Here is a 21,802-nt window from a genome sequence, read left to right on the forward strand (position 1 = left end):
TTGTTCAACCTCCAAAGGGGTCACAACCAATGTGTTAAAAACCAATGATGTAGAGGCAGGGGCCAGAAGGATACAGGAGGGTACAGAAGGAGGAGCCAATGGCACTGTGTGTGTCTGTGTGTATGCATGCATGTGCATGTATGTGTCTGTGTATGTGTGTGCATGTGTGTGTGCATGCATGTGCACGTGCGTGTGAGTGTGTGTATGTGTGCATGTGTGTGCATGCATGTGCATGTGTGTGAGTGTGTGTGTATGTGTGTGTATGTGTGTGTGCATGTGTGTGCATGCATGTATGTGTGTGTGTGCGTGTGTGCGTGTGCATGTATGCTCTCTAGACTTCAGAATGTCCCTGGTACTTCTCCCATGCTGAAGGGTCTGCTGACCTCATCCGTGAGTAAAGAGAATGTCCCCTATACAGGACCGACTTTCCAGGGCCTCTATGGAAGGAAGTGTGTCCATTCCGAGACCTGAGACACTCAGCTCTGCAGGTCTCTAGTTAGCTGCCCAGCCTTCCTGAGTCTTACACACCCCTGCTTGTACAGTGAGGATGTAGGCACTTACTGTGCTTGCCTCCTGGATCCACTTCAGGGCGCTCTGAGAGAGACTGGGCAAGACATCATCATTGTACTGTGAATATTTTTATATTTCCCATCTACCAATGGAAGCCTTCTCTACCAGTTTCTGGCAGATTCTGGTGTTTTGGTATGCTTCCAATGAAAAGGGAAGCCTGTTGTAATTGTTGAGATTCTAGAGTTTATGTGTTGAGTGTGTGCACTTGTGTGTGTGTGTGTGTGTGTATGTGTGTATGTATGTATCTATGTGTATGTGTGTGTATGTGTGGTATATGTATGAGTGTGTGTGGCATGTGCGTGTGTGTGCATGCCTCTGTGTGTGTGTGTGTGTGTGTGTGTGTGTGTGTGTGTGTGTATGTGGTATTAGTACGTGTGTACCTGTGTTAGTGCACGTGCTCACAGCTTGGGAAGTTCCCTTTTCCTGGAACCCCTCCCCCCCACCTGGCTCCCCTGGGGGACAAGTTTGTTCTAAGGCTCCGAGGAACAAGATCTTCCTGCTCCAAGCCTTCTCCAGGGAGCAGGCACTTAAGTCATGCTCCACTGCAGATATGTAGAAGAGAGCCAGGATGGGAAGGATGGTGGGTACAGGACAGGGCACTGGCTAAGAAGGGTAGTCCTAGAAAGATTGGAAGTTGAAGGAGGTAAATACAAAAACTTCAACCCACTCCAAGCTTCTGGTGAAGCTTCACATTTAAAATGGAAGTGGGCAGGGCACGATCAGGGAATTTAAGTAGATAAGAACGTCTCTTCACTCCTGCATCTACGCAATTGATTTTAAGCATGTGTATGCACACAGGTACACACATACTTCTGCCACATACACACATACATAGGCATGCACATATGTATGCACACATGCATGCACACACAATGCATGCACACACACGTACACGCGTACACACATGTACACACACGCGTGTGTATGTACGTGTGTGTGTGTGTGTAATGTGTCAGTACTCAGAAGAACTGTTGGAATTCCTGGAGCCGGAGTTACAGGCAGTTGTGAGCCACTTGACTTGGCTGCTGGGAACTAAACTCAGAAACACGTGCTCCAAACCACTGAGTGTCTCTTCAGTCCCAACACTTTGAAACAGTCTCTTGTTTCCCAGGCTGACAAACATGTGACACTCTCCCATCACTGCTTCTTTCTCCTCAGTGTTGTGCCTTAGTGAGGGTTCCATAGCTGGGAAGAGACCCCATGACCATGGCGACTCTTTAGGGCTGGCTTACAGTTTCCGAGGTTTACCTTATTATCATCATGGTGGGAAGTATGACAGCGTGCAGGCGGACATGGTGCTGGAGGAGGCAAGACTTCCTCATCTTGATCTACAGGCAGCAGTAGGAGACTATGCCACAGTGGGCGTAGCTTGGGGCATAGGAGACCTCAAAGCCCGCCTCCACAGTGACATACTTCCAAAGGCCACACCTTCTGATAGTGTCACTCCCCATGGACCAAACATTCAGACACATGAATCTTCGTGGGCCTTCCCTATTCAAACCACCACAGTTGGGGTACAGCTCTGTATCACCATGCCTGGCTTGCTTGGTCCCTTCCTCAACTCCATAGACTAGTTCTGTGTGGCTAATACAATATGGCAGAAGGGGTGACAGGCAGGCTGTTTTCCACAGCAGAAGAGTGGCTTGTAAGAGACCAGGTATTTTCCACTTCCCCATTCCTTTATCTCCTCTCTGCCACAACTGTCTCTGTCCCTCCCTCCCTTCCTCCCTCCCTTCCCTCTCTTCATTTCTCCTATCTTTCCCCCCTCCTTTCTCCTCTTCTCCTTCTCCCCTGAGCATGAACATCCTGTAGAGCGGCCCAATTGCAAAGAAATGAAGCCTGCAGCCTAAAGCCAGTGGGGAGCAGGCCTGCCAACATCACATCAGAGAGCTCGCGAGTAGAAGGTCTGGCTGACAGCTTGCCTGTAGTGTCACAAGAGACCTTGAGCCAAAGGAACTCAGCTTTGGTGTTCTGGATCCCTGACCCCCAGAAGCTGTGGAGTGAGAATTCTAATTCTTGGGCTAATTTATTACACAGCATGAGATGACCAATGTAGCCCTTGTGCCTAGGGATTCTGCAGCAGCGAAATCTCAAATGTGGGGATGCCTCAGGCCTGGGTAGTAGGCGGGGATGAGGGTCTCAAGGTGCATGTTTATGAAGAGCTAAGGCTCTGTGGAGAAACGTGACTTTAGGATAAACCACTGTGAGGATTCATGGGCAGTGACAGGCTTACAGAGACCACAGGAGGGGATCTTATGGGAAGCATTGGAGATGCTATGCTGAGGTCGGGGGGAAGTATTGGTATCCACAGTGGTGCGTGACCTTGCCTCAACATTTCCAGCCCGAGTGTTAAAGATGTCTGGTTCCTTCTTGCTGAGTAGCGCAAGCTGGGAGAGGAGCTAGACAAGTTAAAAGAAGGACTGTGTCACACACACACACACACACACACACACACACACACACACACACACACAAGGAACCAGAACATGCTAGTTCTGAAGAGTCCTAGACTTAACCAGATGGCAGATGATACTAAAATTAGGGAATGACTTCTGGGTAAAGATCAGAAGCCAGCACACTAGGGAAAGCATAGTCCAAAGACTGGAGGCTGGGACTTCGTCAAGATCTAGGGAAGATCGAAGGTGGCATGGCCCAGCACAGCTCAGGGAAACAGAGGTACCATACCTACCCTCAAAGGTCACTCTCCGATCTTCCCAACCTCCTACCAGAGCTCCAAGAAGCCAGAGGGCAATCTCTCTGCTGAAGATCACAGAGGAGAAAAATCTTTGAGTGACTTGAAGGTGAGCTTTTCCAGTGGTGTGGAAAACACCAGGCTTCATGGAAGGCCAACCTTGTTTTCGAAAGAACCATAACAGTGGGACCAGAAGTGCCAGAGACTACAGCATGAAAAGAAGACATTGGACTCCAAGTTCTACAGACAGAAAGCAACCTGAGAAAACAACTCAATTGCAAAGACATGCCGTCCTGTAGACACGGGGGCGTGACTGGGCAGTAGGACTGGGAGCCGAGCATACTCACTGATCACTGACTGCCATCACTTGAGAAATCTCCATCTTATAATACTGATCCTGGCTGGGATAGTATGAGTGGTCTCCATGTGAGACCTCCATGGCAGAGGTGGAGCCAAAGACACGTACAGCCAGCAACTCCTGACAGGGACAAACAGGACTCTACCTGAGGGAGGAACTGCCAGCATCTCCCTAGCTGAACTGCAGAAGAGCTATAGACAAATGACTTGTGTGCTCCCCCTTCTATAGACAAATGCTACCCTTCTTTTTTTTAAAAAGAATTAAGTTATTTATTTTATTTTTATGACTACACTGTCACTGTCTTCAGACACATCAAAAGAGGGCATCAGATCCCATGACAGATGGTTGAGGGCCACCCTGTGGTTGCTGGGAATTGAACTCAGAACCTCTGGAAGAGCAGACAGTGCTCCTAACCACCGAGCCATCTCTCCAGCTTATGCTTCCCCTTCTTGAATGGGTGTTTCCGGCAGGGACCCCATGTCTGTCCCAGTGACCCTGTGTCTGTCCTGAAGTTATATACTGGGTATGAGTATATGTAAGAGCACAGCTACGCTTGTCCTTTTAGACCAGAGACCCACAGATCTAGAAAGAACCAAATGCAAAGAACTACACTCAGAGAGTCTCGTGTATGCTGCAGGTGACCTCTACGGAAGGGAGCTGAACTCTGAGCTGATGACGTCACCAGCTAGTAACGGAGGGAGGGGCAGGTGGATTCTGTATGGAGGAGGGATGAGCCACTGAGGGAGGCAGGTGGACTGTAGTAGTCAGCCTTCTGGATGGCTTTCACCTCTGGACAGCCACACCCTGGGCACTTCCCTTTGTGCCACAGAGGATTTGTCTGGCCAACGGGTGATGGCAGGAGTGATAGCATGTCGTCTTTAAGACGGGTCTTAAAAGAATAGAACACTGCAGCCTCCATGCTGGCATCTGATTGCCTGTCTGTCCATCTGCTCTGTCCTTGGGTCATTCTCTGGGAGTTAACTGAGGCCAGGAGCATGCCATGAACATGTGTGTGAAGAGGCCTGCCTTGTAACCCGGAGCTATGGAGGAGATGAGGTGTGCCAATAACCTGGTAAACCAGGAAGTAGACGTCCACACCCCCAACAACTGTATCCCTGGCTGATAGCTGGACTCCAATACCAAGCAAGAGTCTCTGAGCCAGAGCATCTTGGTGGGCTACTTTGGGTTTCTGGCCCTCTGAAATTGGTCCTACATTTTGGGAATTATTTTGATATGCGGCAATAGATACCCAACATAAATATTCATTCTGACCCTTTGGTTTTCTTAAAGAAAATATTTATTTATTTATTTTATGTATATGAGTGCACTGTCACTGTCTCCAGACACACCAGGAGAGGGCATCGGATCCCATTACAGATGGTTGTGAGCCACCATGTGGTTGCTGGGAATTGAACTCGAGATCTCTGGAAGAGCAGTCAGTGCTCTTAACCACTGAGCCATCTCTCCAGCCCCTGGCCCTTTGTTTTATTTTCAGCAAACTATATAGTGATGCTGATTAGCAGGGTCCCTGAAACAGCCACAGACAGACAGACACACACACACACACACACACACACACACGGGTGGGGGGAGCAAGTGCATACCTACAAATACAGATGTAGGTACAATATGAGGACAAACACAAGGTTCTCAAGATCATGTAGCTCTTGATACTGGAAGCTGCTTTCTAGGCACTGCCTGATTTGCACTGCAAAGTCCACCTACAAAGGAGATGGGCTATTTGACAGGAGACATACCACTTCAAAGGGGCAAATCTTTGCCTTGAGGCTAGTCATCTAGCAACAGGGCTGGAACGGAGTCCAGACAGCTCAGTACCCTCATGAGACCACCTATGACTGTGGCTGGAATGTGGGCCCAGCAGAGGCTCACTCCGTGTGGCTCCCAGACAATGGAGGTACAGGCAAAATGTGTTTGCTTCAAGTTCAATGTTTTTTTCAGTATTTACAAACTGAAAATCCTCCTCTCAACCAATGTCCCCTCTCACCCCCACCCCGGTACCAGAGAACCCCCACTCATGGGATGGATGGTCTCATCGATGTGTTGCAACTCGATCAGTCTCTTAACTCTGGGTGGCCACTGAAGGTGTTAGTGAAAAGTCAAAGATCTGCCTGGGTGATCTATTAAGACCTTATTAACCAATGATACTCACTTCCCAAGACAGAGGATGTGGGCAGTGAGTGGGGGGAGGGGCGCGCACCTCAGGGAGCTGCTGCAGTAGAAGGGGATTAGTACATTCCCTTTCACATCACAAGGTGGTGGGATGACTGTCCCCAATTGCTTACAATCAGGTCACAAAGCCAAAATATACCAGGATTGGCCAGGAGGGAGGGTCTGAGATTTCCCTGATGCTTTAAGGAAGGGTCATGGGATGAGGGATTTGAAAAGGTTCTGGCCCATGTGGTTCTAACAGAGGGGACCTAATGACCTGACTCCACCCCTGCCTGAGCATTTCCAACATCAGCAACAGCAGGCAAGTATGTCACTGCCTATCCCTCTAGGGTCCCTGCCTTGCCTCTCTGTGCCCTGGCTGCAAACCAGGTTCAAAGGCATCAGGTTTCCTGCTCAGAGTCTAGAGGTTCAGCGGTCCCTTCGTCAGCACGCCGAACCACCAATGTGCTTGTGGTGACCACTCAGGCCACCAGCCCCATCTTATCTGTTTTGTTTCTAAAACCACCTCCCCCCTACCCCAGTCTTTACATGTTTTCCTTTCTGACATTCAATTATTTGTCCTCCTGATGTAATGGTGTCTTCAAGAGAGGTGAATGAGGAAGCTGGGGGCTGTTCTCTGGGACACAGCTGGTAAGGGTCCTGTAGGCTCTCAGGCTTCCTGCCCATCACTGGGTTCTCAGGCCTGGCTCACCTGGGAATAGACTGATGTCATGGTAAGCACCAGCATAGGGCAGAGCAGAGGCTGAAGAGTGAGGACAATGGATGGTCCAGCAGAGGAAGCCTGGTGTGGTGGTTTGAATATGCTTGGTCCAGGGAGTGGCACTATTAGGAGATGTGGCCTTGTTGGAGGAAGTGTGTCACTGTGGGAGTGGGCTTTAAGACCCTCCTCCTAGCTGCCTGGAAGACAGTCTTCTCCTAGTGGCTTTCAGATGAAGATGTAGAACTCTCAGCTCCTCCTGCACCATGCCTGCCTGGACGCTGCCATGTTCCTGCCTTGATGATAATGGATTGAACCTCTGAGCCTGTAAGCCAGCCCCGATTAAATGTTGTCCTTATACGAGTTGCCTTGGTCATGATGTCTGTTCACAAAGTCCCAGCAAGGGTCCAGCCAGCACAGGAAGAGAATCAAACCAGGCCTCCTTAAGGAACTAAGAAAAGATTGGGGCCTGGTGAGTGAAGACAGGATGTGAGAAGGCAGGCAAGGAGAACCAAGGATACGCAGGGAGGAACGCAGCAGGTAGTTGGAGCAGGCCCTGGGGTTCTGGTAAGAGGCACCAAGAGGGCTTCTGAAGGCCAGAAGCTTATGAACAAGCCAGACCTAAAACTCCAGGCCTGCTCAGAGTGCAGAGTGAGCAGAGCCCAAGCAAGTTAATGAGACCCTGCCTAGTGAGAAGAGGGCTGAGGCCGTAGCTCAGTGCTGGCTAGCCCATGGGAAGCCTTAGGTTCAGTCCCTCGTACGGGAGGGAAGAAGTAATGAACTCTAGTGACTCTTCCAAAGACAGTTCATCATTAATATACTGACAACGAGGGTGTTCACACTTCCCACGGATGGCTGGAGAACCCGTGTCTGACCACTCATAAGGAGGGTCTAAGGAGTCTGCCATTGGCTTGGGTTGGGCAACTCTGGTGCTGGGCCATTTTGTGTCCGTCCAAGTCTACTTGGAGAACCTGGGTAGCTTTATTTTGCTCGTTCCCTGGGGAAGAGCTCTGTAGGTGCGTAGAGTCCAGAGAGTCCGAGCAGCTACTCGTGGCGCCCTGCTGACCTTTCCCCCATCTTCTCCCATGCATACTCCATAGAGGCGTCACCTCTAGGGACCTGCTCTCCTGAGTTACTTTATTTCTGTTTGCTGGTGTCTTGCCTGATTGAGCCCCTGCATCACTTCTGGAAACCAGGCCCTCCCAAAATACTCCAAACCATAACAGAGGCTACCTTGGCATCCCTAAAACACATGCGTTGGAATAAGTGGCTAAAATTAAGTTACTGGGAAGATTCAGAAATAACTCCCAGAGCTCAGGGTAAATGCTGACCCAGTCAGGAAGGCTCCTTGGTATTTTTAAAACCTGTGCTCTGGTCACTGCGACAGAACCTTGTGGGGGGAATGCTCCGTATGCCTTGGTCTGGGCCTCCTGATTAGGGGCAGAGGGCAGCTGGAGGAAGCCTTCTCTTCAGGGACGCCCATTTTCTTGTAACTCATGTTGCCTTCTCTTGGGCTTCTTACTGGGTTGGGCCATAACCTGGAAAGAAATCTATGCTCTACTACAAGAACTTCCGACACATGTCCACTCATGGATTTACTCAGTGGAGGGAGGGCAGGGCTGGCCCAGTGCTGTGGCCGAGTAGACAGTCTGGTGGGTTTGGGTGAGGTCTTTTCATTCATCCCTTCTTCGGCATGAGGCGGAGTAGCCCCTCTCTGTGTCTGTGTGAAAAAGGAAGCCCCATCCTTACAAGACCACGGAGCCTCGAATGGCCTGCGACTACTACGAGTTAATTGGGTCTATGGACAAACGCAGCGAGGGTCTCGGGAAAGGGGTGGGGGAGTGAAGGGAAGATTCAGATCAGAGCCCTGATTAGAAGCACAGGTTCTGAAGCCAGGCCTCCTAGCTGCTTCATTTCCCTCTACGTGTTATTTTCTTCATCTGAAAAATGGAAATAAAAATAGCGTGCCCTTCCTTGGGACGTTGAGGAGAGTATATGAACTAATATTTGTTTAAGGCTCAAACATTCTCTCAATATTGCGAGCCTTGGAACTGCTCATGGAGTTGCTGAGTGGCTTCTGGCCTGGGTTGAGGGTGGGTCGGGCGCATCTCAGGATCCAGCAGAAAGACCCACAGAATGAGCAGATGAACAGCCTGCTACTCCCTCTGTACCAGTGATCTCCAGACTGGTACATCTTCATAATCTATGATCTTTACTCCCTCAGAACTGGTGAATCTATTGCCTGGTGTTCCTTTAGTGCCTGTGAATTCACAGCCTGCCACCCCTTTAGATCCAGTGGATCCACAGCCTGCCACCCCCGTAGAACCCGCAGATGTGCAGCCTGGCACCTCTGTAAATAGGACGCTCCTCTGTGGTGTCTGAACTTATAAGCCAGATGCAAGGAACATGACGGCATAGCTCAGGTTGGCTGGGTGCCAGCATACAGATCTGGACTAGATAGAGAGGCATGTCCTGCTTGTCTAGAACTTTCTGGAAAGATTTTTCCTGAGAGCCTGGGCCAGCTTCCATAATGTTCTCCGTTCTGTCTTTTTCATCCTATGGCGAATGAATAGATCAGGGGAGGACTCTGTTTTTTTTTTTTTAATAAATAAAAAATATATTTTTAAAACATTATTTTCCAGGTGAACCAGGACAGCTAGGTGACCTAAAAAGAATATCCATAAACTACATGGCAACCATGGTCCTTAACCCCACTGTGAAAAGGCAGCTCAATTCAAAGTTAGGTAATTTAGAAAACATGTTAACAATATATCATTAGCATCAATTATCTTGTAAAGAGTTAAGACTGAAGTACCAAGGAGATGAAGACAGTATTCTTTTGCTGAAAGTGCAACCTGAGCGGGAGGGCTGGGTCATGGCAGACCTAACATCACCACCACACACAACTCTTCTGACATCTCTCACTCTTCCCTAGCAGCCTACACAAACTGAGGAAGAGTAGAATAGACCTGGATGAAAAACAGCCCACACGCTCGTCAGAATATTTATTGGACACTGCCCCATGGGGCTTGCAGGAAAAAAAAGAATCTGGCTACACCCCTTTCCCAAGCGCCTTCCTGAACCAAGGATTCTAGGGAATCTGATGTCTTAAATAAACCAAAATCTATCTGGGTAGAATGGCCATTCATGTACCAGATCTGACACCACAAGTATGTGTTGGCCAAAGAGGCAGAGAAGGGTCTAGTGAGAATGGTCCAGGTACTAGATGAAAGGAAACAAGATTAGCCTCCATCCATCACAGCCCTAGTTAAAAAGAGCGGAATAAATAAGACTCTAAAGAGAGGAGGTAAGGATAGTCATGGGGCAAAGCAAAGTCAAGAGCGGGGGTCCCCTAAATCATGGAGTTGTAGAAAGAACCAGGGTATCAACTTGAGCTCTCAGGAGGAAAGGGGAATTAGGGCGCAGCACCTAAGGACAGGAAATGCCCAAGGCTTTGCTTTCAACCTGCTAAGTGCAAAATTCCTTTCCCTTCGGAGAATTCCAAAAGAAGGCTAGCAGATACTGTGACAAGCCTCCAGCCCCACCCAGGCTACTTTCTCCTCATTCCCAGAGGCCCTGCCTAAGAGAAGAGCAGTCTTAGGACTTAGCTCTTGCTCCCAGACACAAGGGAGGGAGTAGAAACAAGGCACAAAGTCCCTGGGAATCAAGGGGAACATGAGTACCACCACATGTAACATTATTTTGGAGAGTGGGAAGAAGTAAAATGCCCCACAAGGGATGCCTTCCTTCACCTAGCAAATAATTGGCCCGTTTCTAACAGCAGACACCATAATGGAGTAGGGCTCATAGAAAAGGCCTACAACAGGTCCTCAGCTGGTATGGCACAGTCTTGAATGGGATGTAGAGAGTGTGGGGCAGCAGCTCCCACGGATGATACTCCTGCCTCAGTTCCCAGTGACTCTGTTGATTCCAGATGTTCCCCATGGCTGGGACTCAGGGAGGAAACCGTGTTGTGTTTCACATGATCAGACACTGTTCGCCATTAGCACCTGGTGGGCCCGATAGATTGAGGGCATCCAGGTCAAAGTTGAGGCCAGGAGGCATCTCCCCAGCCAGCTCTTTCGGAGGGTGGCCCAAGTCCTGTAACTGCTGCATAAGATCGAGTACCGCCTCAAAGCGAGCCCTGTGAGTAGCCTCGCTGTCTGTGGGCGTCTCTGCCTCGAACTGCTCGCAGATTTTGCCCATGACACTGTGCTGCTGCTGATACTTCTCAAACTGCTCTGGGGGAATAGACTCCTGGTGACTCTGTAGCCATTCTGGATACTTTTCGGTGATCTCCTTCAGGGATGGATACAATACATCCTTAGACAAGAGGTTCTGCATGAGGCTCTGCATGATGGGGAGAATGTTCCCTTCCCCGTCTCCTTCATCCATGCCCAGCCCTTCCATGGCTTTCGTCAGTTCTTCTTCAGACATGCCTGCGTTCTGAAGGTCAGTGGCATTTTTGGCTAGCCCACTTAATGTCTCCTTTAGGCAAGAAGTAAATTCTTGTTGAGAACTTGCATCGCTGCCCACTCTCCCAGCTGCCTCTGAGAGCTTCTGGAACTGCTCCACCAGATGGGGCTCTTCCTCAGCCAGCTCCTTCATTGCCTTCTCAAACTCTGCGGTGGCTTGGGAAGCCAGCTCACTGTCGAACAGTTCCTGGAAAAATTTCTCTTGGGAGGCAAAGAGAGCATCTTTGGCAGTGTCTCCTGGCGATCTCTTCTGGGGCCCTGAAGCATCGGGGGCCGAGATGGTAGGAGAGGGTGCTGGGGAGGGTTTGGCTTTATCAAAATCATCAAGAGCACTTTCTAAAAGCTCCTCCAATTCCCGGTCCGCTTCGACTCCAGCACCGCAACAGCCGCCATCTTGCTCGAGGACTCTGCTTTTATCGGTAGCATGAACCCTTTGAGAGCTAGAGTCACAGTCATACTTCAGAGCAGACAAACTAGGCTCCTAAAACCTAAAACAAGGGCCCTGAACCAGACTTCAGAGCCCCTTCTTCAGCATCCTTCCCCTCCACACCCAGTGGAAGGAAGGGTTCTCAGAGTTAATGATGGGAGGAAGAGGAACACATGTTTTCTGAGGGTCCAGTAATTACTTGGTCTTCCTGAGCACCTGCCCCAACATAGACTCTAATGGCCTCCCTGACCATGGGAACAAAAAGAATAAATTCAGCGAGTGTCTCTGCCCTCCTTCCTCCCCACCTAAGACCCCTATTTGGAGAAAGATGAGCTGGATTTAAAAATTAAGTGAGCCAGACCAAGGGCTTGGCTAGCACTGTGCACACCGTCCCTCATGGGAGACTCGGAGATTTGGTTGACCAAAGCTTGGTTACTTGAGCCTTATGTGGAGGAGGAGGAACTGAAGCTGGTGCTTGTGAGCCAGTATATAAGTGCCCACTCCTTCAGAGGATGAATGGCCAAGGCATCTGAGGTGGAGTCGTTAAAACAACTTGGTGACCAGTTCCTAGGTTCCTCTGTGCCCTGTCCCAGCCACAGGCACTTGGAGCTGCATTAGTCTATGGCTAGTTTCCTGGTCAATAGCCCTCTTGTCCCCAGGCCACAAGGCATGCCCTCTAACCTCTCCTTAGTTGCCTTTCTTGGTCCTGGGTATCCCTGCTTTGCTCTTTAGAACTTGCAAGGTCCGAATGAACTCAGACAGCTGGGAAAAGTGGGTAAGAATGGTGGAAAAAAAGGAATGGCCAGCTACTCAGTTGTCTTAGTTAGGGGGTTTTACTGCTGTGATCAGACACCATGACCAAGGCAACTCTTATACGGACAACATTTAACAGGGGATGGCTTACAGGGCCAGAAGTTCTGTCCTTAATCATCAAGGCAGGAACATGGCAGCATCCAGGCAGGCATGGTGCAGGAGGAGCTGAGGGTTCTACATCTACATCTGAAGGCTGCTAGTGGAAGATTGACTTCCAGGCAGCTAGGGTGAGGGTCTTGAGCCCATGCCCACAGTGACACACCTACTCCAACAGGACCATACTTTCTAATAGTGCCACTCCCTGGGCTGAGCGTATATCAACCATCATAGTTGTGGACACAGTCCTGGGAGATGTGCACTGCTCATTTTCCCAGTGAGCCTGCCAGATGTATGGCAGCCCAGCTCTTGTGTCTGTTTGGCCCCTATATGGTTGTGAGTTCTGAGCTAGGGACACACTGGTCCCTCCATAGGAGAGGGTCTGTATTCATGTAAAGCGTGAAGCTGGGAGTGGCCCCTGAGCTTGGAGCGCACACCAGAGGAGAGCGGTAGAAAAGGGATCCAGGGAGGCACACTGTTGTGCCCAGCCTTCGTGGGGACCAGGTGCACGGGTGAGGCATCAGCACTCTACAGAGGATGGTGTGGCACGTCATGGCTTGTTCTCAGCCTGGGGGCTCCGTTTCAAATCTAACAAGGACCGTGAGGACCCGGACATGTGGCTCAAAGCAATGAGCTGCTCTTCTTTCCAAGAGAGCCCGCCTGGGGGTGGGCGTGAGGGAGGAGGAGACATCCTAAAAATAATTCCTATTTGACTCATTTTGCTCCCAATCTGACAGGGCTGCCTGCCAGGCGGGGGTCTGCCTGGCCCATTTTCTTATCTATCTTTAGAAGAGACTTAATGAGGGCAATTTCCTTGCTGAGATAGAAAGAGAAACCGTGGGCAATGCGAGCATGGATCTGTCTCACAGTCCCCCAGCTCCTGACAAGAGGATGGCAATGACAGTCACTATGGGGCTGAGCTGTCTACGAGGGCTTTGGTGACAGCGTCATCCCAGGACGGCACAAATGAAGCAGCGAAACCAAGCCAGTGACAGCCGGGGTAGGAAGTGCCCACTCCTTTCCTCCCAGTCCCATCGCTACCAACGCGTGAACACTAGGCCTAAAGTCCCACGGCCCCCTACACATCCTTTCACCCTTGGTATTTCTACCCTGTTTTAAAGAGCAAGCACAGCTCATTCTTGTGGTTCAGGAGGCTACTTTCCAGAATTAGCAAACACTAAGTGACTACTCCTCTGTCTACATTTTCACCAACTCATCAATGTGCGATCTCCCTTTATGTGTGCACTTCTGTTTATAGACTGCTTATTTTTACATTTTATCATTTATTCTCGTGTGTATAGGCGTTTTTGCCTGCATATATGTCTGTGAGCCTCATGCATGCCCCGCCTGTGGAAGCCAGAAGAGGGACTCAGATCCCCAGGGATTGGAGCTACAAGGAGGTTGTAAGCCGCCAGGTGGGTATTGGGAATCGAATCCATGTCTCTGAGAGAGCTGGCAGTATTCTTACCCATCTCCTCAGTCTCCTATAGACTGATTACTAAATATATGCCATTGGCCTGCTCACACTGGACTCACTGTAGGACTAAGGCCTGCCTGCATGAAGATTTTTAAATGCTTGGTCTCTCCATAGGGCACATCACAGCTTTCTTAAAACTTGGGATCCTGGGGATGATGAAACAGATCTGTGCTCTTGCTGCCCACTATCTCCTTTTCTTTTTTTTTTTTTTCTTTTTTTTTTTTTTTTTTTCCGGGGCTGGGGACCGAACCCAGGACCTTGCGCTTCCTAGTCAAGCGCTCTACCACTGAGCCAAATCCCCAACCCCTCACTATCTCCTTTTCTAACCCAAGAAAGGAAGTTGAACTTAGGGTCACCGCACATACCTCCCGCTCTTCACCCAGGAGTCACTCAAACAGCAAAATCACTAGCAAAAGCACGCAAGGGCGAAAAGCACGGCACTAGGCAAACCATGGTGGGGATAAGAGGCAAAATAAGGATGGTAGGATGGCGCATTGTGTGACGTTGCCTGGGATCCCGTGTGGCACACACCTCAAATTATCTACTATCCCATGTCTGCCAATGGCGGGGTGTCAAGACATCACAGGTGTTTCCCATTACAGCAAGTTTTAGCGAGCGGGCAAGCTTGCACTATGGAATCCATGGACAATGAACGTTGACCACATGTCTAAGAGGGTTAGCTGAGCAACTTATGTGAATGAGCTGATAGAAAGACACAGGGCTGGACCAATCGATTCTTGATGCGTTCCCGGAAGACAAGCCCCTTTGTACAATAATGATGGGTGGAGAAGTGGTTAGTACGCATGGGAAAGGCAAGCTGCAGAAAGCTGCTGAGGCTTGGAGACAGAAGACCACGGGTTCCTAGAGATCACACAACTCACGGTGCTCAGAAAAGGAGCACCATCGATATACGCAGGCATCATTCAGTCCATCGGGGAGGGGCACGGTACAAAAAGGCTGAAGGAAGTTGAACTGGCCTGCTGTTTCTTTTTTTCTTTTTTTTTTTTTTTAAAGATTTATTTATTCTATAAGTACACTTGTAGTTGTTTTCAGACACACCAGAAGAGGGCATCAGATCTCATTACAGATGGTTGTGAGCCACCATGTGGTTGCTGGGATTTGAACTCAGGACCTCTGGAAGAGCAGTCAGTGCTCTTAACCACTGAGCCATCTCTCCAGCCCCTGGCCTGCTGTTTCTTAAGACAGATGTTCATGTTCTCCTGGCCTCAGACATCAGTACTAGGTTCCTGCCTTGTGGTCTTGAGACTGAATTACACCGCTGGCTTCCTACAGCAGTGCCCATAGCAGGCAGCGGCCTTCGATGTTCTGCCCTCTAGGATCACGGGAGCTACTTCTGATAGAACATGGAGAAAGGTTGACGCTATAAGCATAGAGCTCTAAATTTCAAAAATTAAAGACTATAGATATCACTTTTTCCCAAGGGGACTTGCAAATATAGATGGTTTAGAAGAAAACAGGTCATTATTAATTCCCAGCATGGATTCATAGGTTAAATCACAGCCGGACCAAAAATGTGTCCTTTTTTTGAAAGGGTCACTTTCCTGGCACATTCAGGGATCACTACAGACATCAAGATCCAAAGAGGGTTGCAAGGAGCCTTTCCCATTCTTGGACTTTCTCTAATCATAAAACCAAACTGAAACCCCAAGTCAACTGAAGAAACAAACAGTAATAAAACACCACTACTCTTTTTTTTTTTTCAAAGATGAATCTGATCGTGCATGTCTGTAATTCTGGTACAAGAAAAACTGGGACAGAGAATTACAGTTCAAAGAGTCTACACAATGAGACCCTATCTCAAAATTAAAAAAAAAATAAAAGAACTTGACATATGACTCATTTGTCAAAAAATGAAACCCCGTGAAGCACAGAATCGGTGCTTTTAGTGTACTCGTAAGTACACTGTTCTAATGGCCTCCAATTTCACATGCCCTGTTTGTTCTTAATCAGCGACACACAGTGTTTACAAGGAGCTTGCAAAACCAAAGCCGATGGCTGATGCTTGGGACCTGAGTTTGTGCAGGCAGAGGAAGCAGGGAAGAGATTAGATCTTTAAATGGTCCCACAGTTGGAGGACACCAAGCCATAGTCACAGTCAGCTGTAGGATAGACACCATGGCCGCCCTGCAGTGTCCAGCAGGGAGCCTAACTCTGCACCCCATGGGGATGGCTCGCTGGTGGCTTCTCGTGCAGTGGAGCCATATGACGCTATCCAGGATGGCCGAGGTATGCGTTTGTTCTTCCTGTCTATCAACTTTGCACATGGGGTGCACCAACCATTCCGGGACCTCACTTAATGAGGCAAATAAATTTGAAGGGCTCTCCTCACCCACGGCAGCAAGGTGGGCATCATGAGAAAGACTGTTACTGTCTCTATTAGTCTCCCTGCTCTGAACGCTGAGGGGCAGAGCTCTGGAGTCTGAGGGGTCTGCTGAGACTCCTGACAACCTAGACACGGGACCTTTGGAGCAAGTAGACAGCAGCCCCTCTCTCCTATTAATCGTAGTGGGGGCTTCTGAGCCCCATGTCTGCCTCTGCTCCTAGGGAGCTGTGTGGGTGACTTCTGGGAATTCCTGGCGCGTCGTCTGCCTAGCTGTGGCTTTTCTTCTCCCTCACATTCCATCTCCCTTTCAAAGTCCTCTGGAGTTTCACTAGTAGTTGAATCACTACCCCAAAATGGGAGCAATCTAGATTCTCCCCTCCCCTCCCCGCCACTCCACCCCATGATGCCCTCTTCTCTGAACCACAACTCAGATGCTACACAGAAACATACAACACTCTGGTTAGCTCTGCAGCCAGACTGCCACTGTGGCTGCTCTACCTTAGACCCCATGTTCTCCAGATCACAGAACGTACCTACCATGGAGAACAATTCTAATCGGGGATTGGGTTGGTTTGAATGGCAAAGATCCCCCAAAGGCTCATATATTTGAATGCTTGGAAATGTTTGAGGAAGGCTAGGAGGTGTGTTACTAGAAGCAGGTTGTGAGGTTCCAAAAGCATACACCATTTCCCAATGGCTTCCTCTCCGCCTTGTGCTCGTGGATCCAGATTTGAGATCTCAGCTCTAGCTCTAGCGCCATGCCTGCCTGCCTGTCACCAAGCTCCCCACCATGACGGTTATGGATTCACCCTTCCAAACCATAAGGTCCTAATAGACTCTTTTCTAAGTTGTGCTATGTAGGTTGATGTCAAGGAGATACGTGATTGGTCAGCAGAGAATGGGGCGGGGACAAAGTTTTTGTAAGGCAGGAGAGAGGAGGAAGGTGGGATCAAGATGGCGTCTACGGAGGAGAAGGGTTCAGATTTAGGTGAACTAGATCGATTTTTATCTTGTCTAGGTGGGTGGTTTATACCTTTACCAATTGGCAGTGAATTTATTGTGTGGATGAATCGTGGATTGAGACATTAACATATAGATCTAATTGCTAAATTTCAAGGTTCTGGAACTTTGATTTACCAGGCCAAAGAGGACGGTGTGGGAAAGAAATGGCCGAGAGGCAGCTGGAGCAAGCGGATCTGGTTCTGTTGCCCGAGCAGAGTGAGAACGCGCAGGGCCTGCAGAACAAGGTGTGTGTGTTTGTGTGTGTGTGTGTGTGTGTGTGTGTGTGTGTGTGTGGTGTGGCATGGTAACTACCGCCTAGGGGACTGTGCAGAGAGGGCAGCTAAAAGGGAGACAGTTGGGAGAGGGCAGCTTGTGGACTGTGAGGTAGATAGAGTAGCAGCCGGAGTGAGCAGATCGGGCTCTCGGGGAAAGATAGCAAACGATCTTCAATTTTTACCACAACAGTGTTGGCCATGAAGGTAAATAAGACCAGGTGTTTAATAGCACTTAATTGTGGGGAGCTAAATGTACTACCTACCCCTCCTTTCAGAAACAGCTCTCACCCCTCTGGCTGGCCCTGTGGAAATGGACCTGGTCCTGCTCCCTCAGACTCCACCCTTTTCTGACGATCAAGGGATGTGGTACATAGGGTTCTGCACGGTCAGTGCATCTTAGGTCGAGTCTCAGAAGTTCCTCAAACTCCAGTGTAGGCTCAGAACATGCGACCAGGTCTGCCCTGATGTGGGAAGCCATGGAGCTGTGGAGCCCACGGGGAGCACGCCTGGAGCAAAAGTGGGATCAAGGCGCATCCAAAGCCTGGAAATCTCATCATGAGACCAGCAGTAGGCTCACTGCCCCTCGCTGACCCCCACTATGCTGGGCCTGCATGTTGCCCCACTAGAGAGGCGGTCACATAGCCCGGTAGTCAAGTTAAACTTCCTTTCTCCTTAAAAGGTCATGTCCAGCAGCCCCTGGATTATCTCCTTAGGCAAACGAGGCATATCTAGCTCCAGTCAATGATAGACACTTCCCCCCAAAGACCCCCTACTCACCCCTAAAGTTTAAATAACCTTTGTTCCCCCAGTTAGATGAGCCACCTCTGATACCTGTCTCCTGAGAGTGATCCCACCTTACGGGTAGATGGGGATGACATCCTTGAGCTCAACTTCTCCGCTTGAGCCTGCTGCCTCTTGCCCCTTCCACAGCATGGCTTCCAAAGCTTATCCTCACCCTGGAGTCTGTTTCCCAGCCTGTAGATACTATGGCATGCAGCGTTTGTCCACTGCAGTGATACTTCATCTCTTAAAATAAAGCAGGGGTGAGGGGGAGCGAGGGGGAGGGGCAGGGGAGGGGGAGGGGGAAGGGGCTGCAGAACTCCTTCCCCTCCCACAGGGATGAGGAAATCCGCTGAATTAAACAGGCTATGGGCCCAGACCTCAGCCCCTTAGTGACTTTCTTCCTCCTGGATGCTGGGGTTGGGCGGAGAGTTTTAGAGAGACTTTCTCAGCTGTCTGTTTCCTACCTAACAGAGATGGAGCCAGCGAAACCGGGTCACTCTTAGGGAATTCATAGAATATTTGTTTACCTCATTTTTTAATCCCCCAATGCATGATTTTATCTGACATCTGCCGTATTTTATTAGCCCGCCCCTTCCCCCCAAAATAAGCAGGTGGTTATCAGTTGTCCAAATTTTGAGAAAATTCTTAAGGGGAAACCCTTTAAGCTGTCCTGGCGGTTAATCCGTTTTGTGCAAAATAGGGGATTTTGCCAGTCACAACTTAGTTTTAATCAGAATGTGTGAAAGTGGCCCATGGGGAGGGGAGCTAAGCCTTAGACTGCTTCTTTTTTCTTTTTTTTTTTTTTTCTTCTTTTTTTCCCGGAGCTGGGGACCGAACCCAGGGCCTTGTGCTGGCTAGGCAAGTGCTCTACCGCTGAGCTAAATCCCCAACCCTCTTAGGCTGCTTCTTTAGAGGGACTCTTCCTGCCCACTGTCCTGGGTTGGGGGATGCCAGGGATTATGAGGTTAGACTTCAAAGACAGCAATGAGAAATGCTTCCTGTGCCTTTCCAGCTCCCCTGACCTGGAGAACACATTGCTGCTTTATAAGAATGAGCTTGTGCAAACCTCTCAAACACTGGACACATCTTTCAAGAAGTGAAGTACCTTGCATGGGGGGGTGGTGGTGGTGGTGGTGGTAGAGAGATGGCTCAGCAGTTAAGAGCACTGACTGCGGGGCTGGGGATTTAGCTCAGTGGTAGAGTGCGGGGCTGGGGATTTAGCTCAGTGGTAGAGCGCTTACCTAGGAAGCGCAAGGCCCTGGGTTCGGTCCCCAGCTCGGGGGGGGGGGGGGGGGGGGGGGAAGCACTGACTGCTCTCGAAGAGGACCCGGGGTTCAGTTCCCAGTACCCCTGGAGGAAAGCTCACAGTTGTGTGTAACTCTGACTCCAGGAGGAGCTGATGCCTCTGGCCTTTATGGGCACTAGCACACATGTACACACACAGATACAGACAGACACAGACAGACAGACACACACACACACTCACACACACACTCTCTCTTTTTCACATACTCTCTCTCTCTCACACACACACACACACATAGACACACACACACACACACACACACACACACACACACACACACACACACACACCCAGGGCATATGCCTACATTGCTACAAGATTTACTACCTAATGCCTCCAAATTGAACCAGGGGAAAGAAAGGCAGCAAGGCACACAGAGAACCTAGAGAGCCGTCTATATAGGATTAGGACAAGTAACAGACTTCTGTGTGGATGAGGATGCTAGGTCCCACTTTTGAGAATGCCTGTTCTGTCTGGAAGGTACCTCTCCATTCTAGGGGCAGCAATTTGTCATGGGGACTGTAGCTATCAGACCCAATGCCAGCCACTCTGTAGGGAGACAGAGGACCAAAGACTCCTGCAGGCATTCCAAGGTGAGTCACAGGGAGACCAGCAGTAAGATCTGACAAACAGTAAGATCTGAGGTATTATATGGATGCTGGCTCTGTCCCTAGGTTACCATCGTTGATTCTGGACACCTCCCTGTGACACCTTCTCAGTGTGGTTTATGCTTTCAATCCTAGCATGGCTGGTGACAAGGATACAGGTTTGGTACCTAACGAGGCCACTATGGAGGGTCACATGCTGGGAGAGCTGGGGTTGACCTGGTAATCCACAGAGAGACTGTCTGTGAGTGCTTGAATCACCATGGTTCCCAAGAAAGATTCAGGAATTCCCCAGCTTTTGCATAATGAAGTCTCTCAGCTACATTGTTACCTGCTCTCCCCTGAAAATCTCCACCATATGGATGCTCTATAGCAGGACGCTCCCCTCCCCCCCAAGTGATAAACAGGCTGTGTTATATTTCTGACTGGTTCCTTGTCTAGCACATACTTCAGCTGTGTGTCTGCTACCCTGAGCTGCAGTCTGACTCCAGTGGCCAAGATGTTCCCTCCGTGTAAACACAGGCAGCTGCTGCTGGTGCTTCCAAGTAAATCTTTCATGGGTTCCACCACGTGGGTGCTCCTGTCTCCTCCCTGCCCCCAGCCCTCCTCACAGGACACACTTTCTGTCCCTTTCATCAACTTTATTGCTTCCCTCTGGACGCTGGCCCGGTCCACATCTTTTGTGGCGTGCATTGACCTACACAGGGCATTCACTGCCGTGAGTATGGATGAGTGGAGGTCCAGCTTCCTGGTCGTCTCGATGCCATGCACGCTCCCTCCCGACATTCCTGGGTCACGCCATTTCCGAAGGCCTGCCTTGTCTAGGAGGCTCCTGAGGAACATGGTGACCTGGCTCAAGAAGTGACATGTGGGCTGACCTGGGTGCCAGTGCCTTGGCCCAGAGAAGCCTTCTCATTAGTGAGCTTGGAGAGTCTTGGCATCTTTGAGACACACACTGGGGAAGAGGGATGGAAAACCTTCTGCTCTCTCTGACACCTTCCTGGCCCTGGTAACAACATTCCTCCTTTGAGGGGTGCTCCCCACTTCTTTCCTTCACTCAGAACCCAGACCCCAAGAATTGATCTGTGTGACTCTACCCAGTAGAGAGGAGGTACAGGGCAGGCGATCGACTGTTCTCTGATGCAGGGGTTGGCCAGGCTCTCTTGGCTCAGTCTCCTGTTCTGATGCCTGATGACCCCCAGTCCTCACTCAGAATTATCTGAACACTCATTTCCCCTGTGAATATTTTCAGAAGTAGAAAAATCTACTACTGGGCGACAGGCTTTCTGGGTGTCCGTCTTCCGCCCACCTACTGCTTCCTGGTTCAGGATTTCCATGCAGAGTGAGGGGTCAGAGGCCCAGGTTGACTGAAGGCCAGCAGCTCCAGCCGTGGTCATGCAGTACCCAGGGTCGGCGCACCTAGGGTTCTGAGTGTAGAATGACAGCTGGCTCTTTCTTGTCTCTTAAAGAACAAGGTAAAGCCACAAGCCATCACCTTTGCCTAAGAATAAATTCCCCACAGGGAAACTCCTCATTTTAATTCCTCACGCATAAGCCTTTTTATCCTTTCCTTTTTAAGATTTCCATCCTGAAATTTTTTTTGCACATTCAAGCAAAAAAAGAAGAAAAAAAATCCCACTCCCCCCCTTTAGCACAAATGGCCGTGTACGGTCTGCTTCTGCGCCTGGAAGT

At 49.7% G+C, this 21,802-nt stretch overlaps 2 protein-coding genes across 10 annotated transcripts in view; both read right to left on the minus strand.

The window, feature by feature from the left end:
- The window catches only part of Ctif (cap binding complex dependent translation initiation factor), a 271,272-nt gene that overhangs the window by 113,302 nt on the left and 136,168 nt on the right, over positions 1–21,802 (minus strand). The gene's annotated exons all lie outside the window — the stretch shown is intronic.
- On the minus strand, positions 9,496–12,528 carry LOC102548286 (peroxisomal biogenesis factor 19-like). Its single transcript, XM_063277706.1, has one exon. It carries the CDS (start codon positions 11,113–11,115, stop codon positions 10,486–10,488), a length of 630 nt encoding a protein of 209 aa, XP_063133776.1. The 5' UTR covers positions 11,116–12,528; the 3' UTR covers positions 9,496–10,485.

The sequence above is a fragment of the Rattus norvegicus genome, chromosome 18 (assembly GCF_036323735.1).
Source record: "Rattus norvegicus strain BN/NHsdMcwi chromosome 18, GRCr8, whole genome shotgun sequence".
In the NCBI taxonomy this organism is placed as follows: Eukaryota; Metazoa; Chordata; class Mammalia; order Rodentia; family Muridae; genus Rattus; species Rattus norvegicus.

Excerpts from the sequence above, each read along its gene's own strand:
- LOC102548286 (XM_063277706.1), bottom strand. The coding sequence starts at position 11,115 with ATGAAGGAGCTGGCTGAGGAAGAGCCCCATCTGGTGGAGCAGTTCCAG.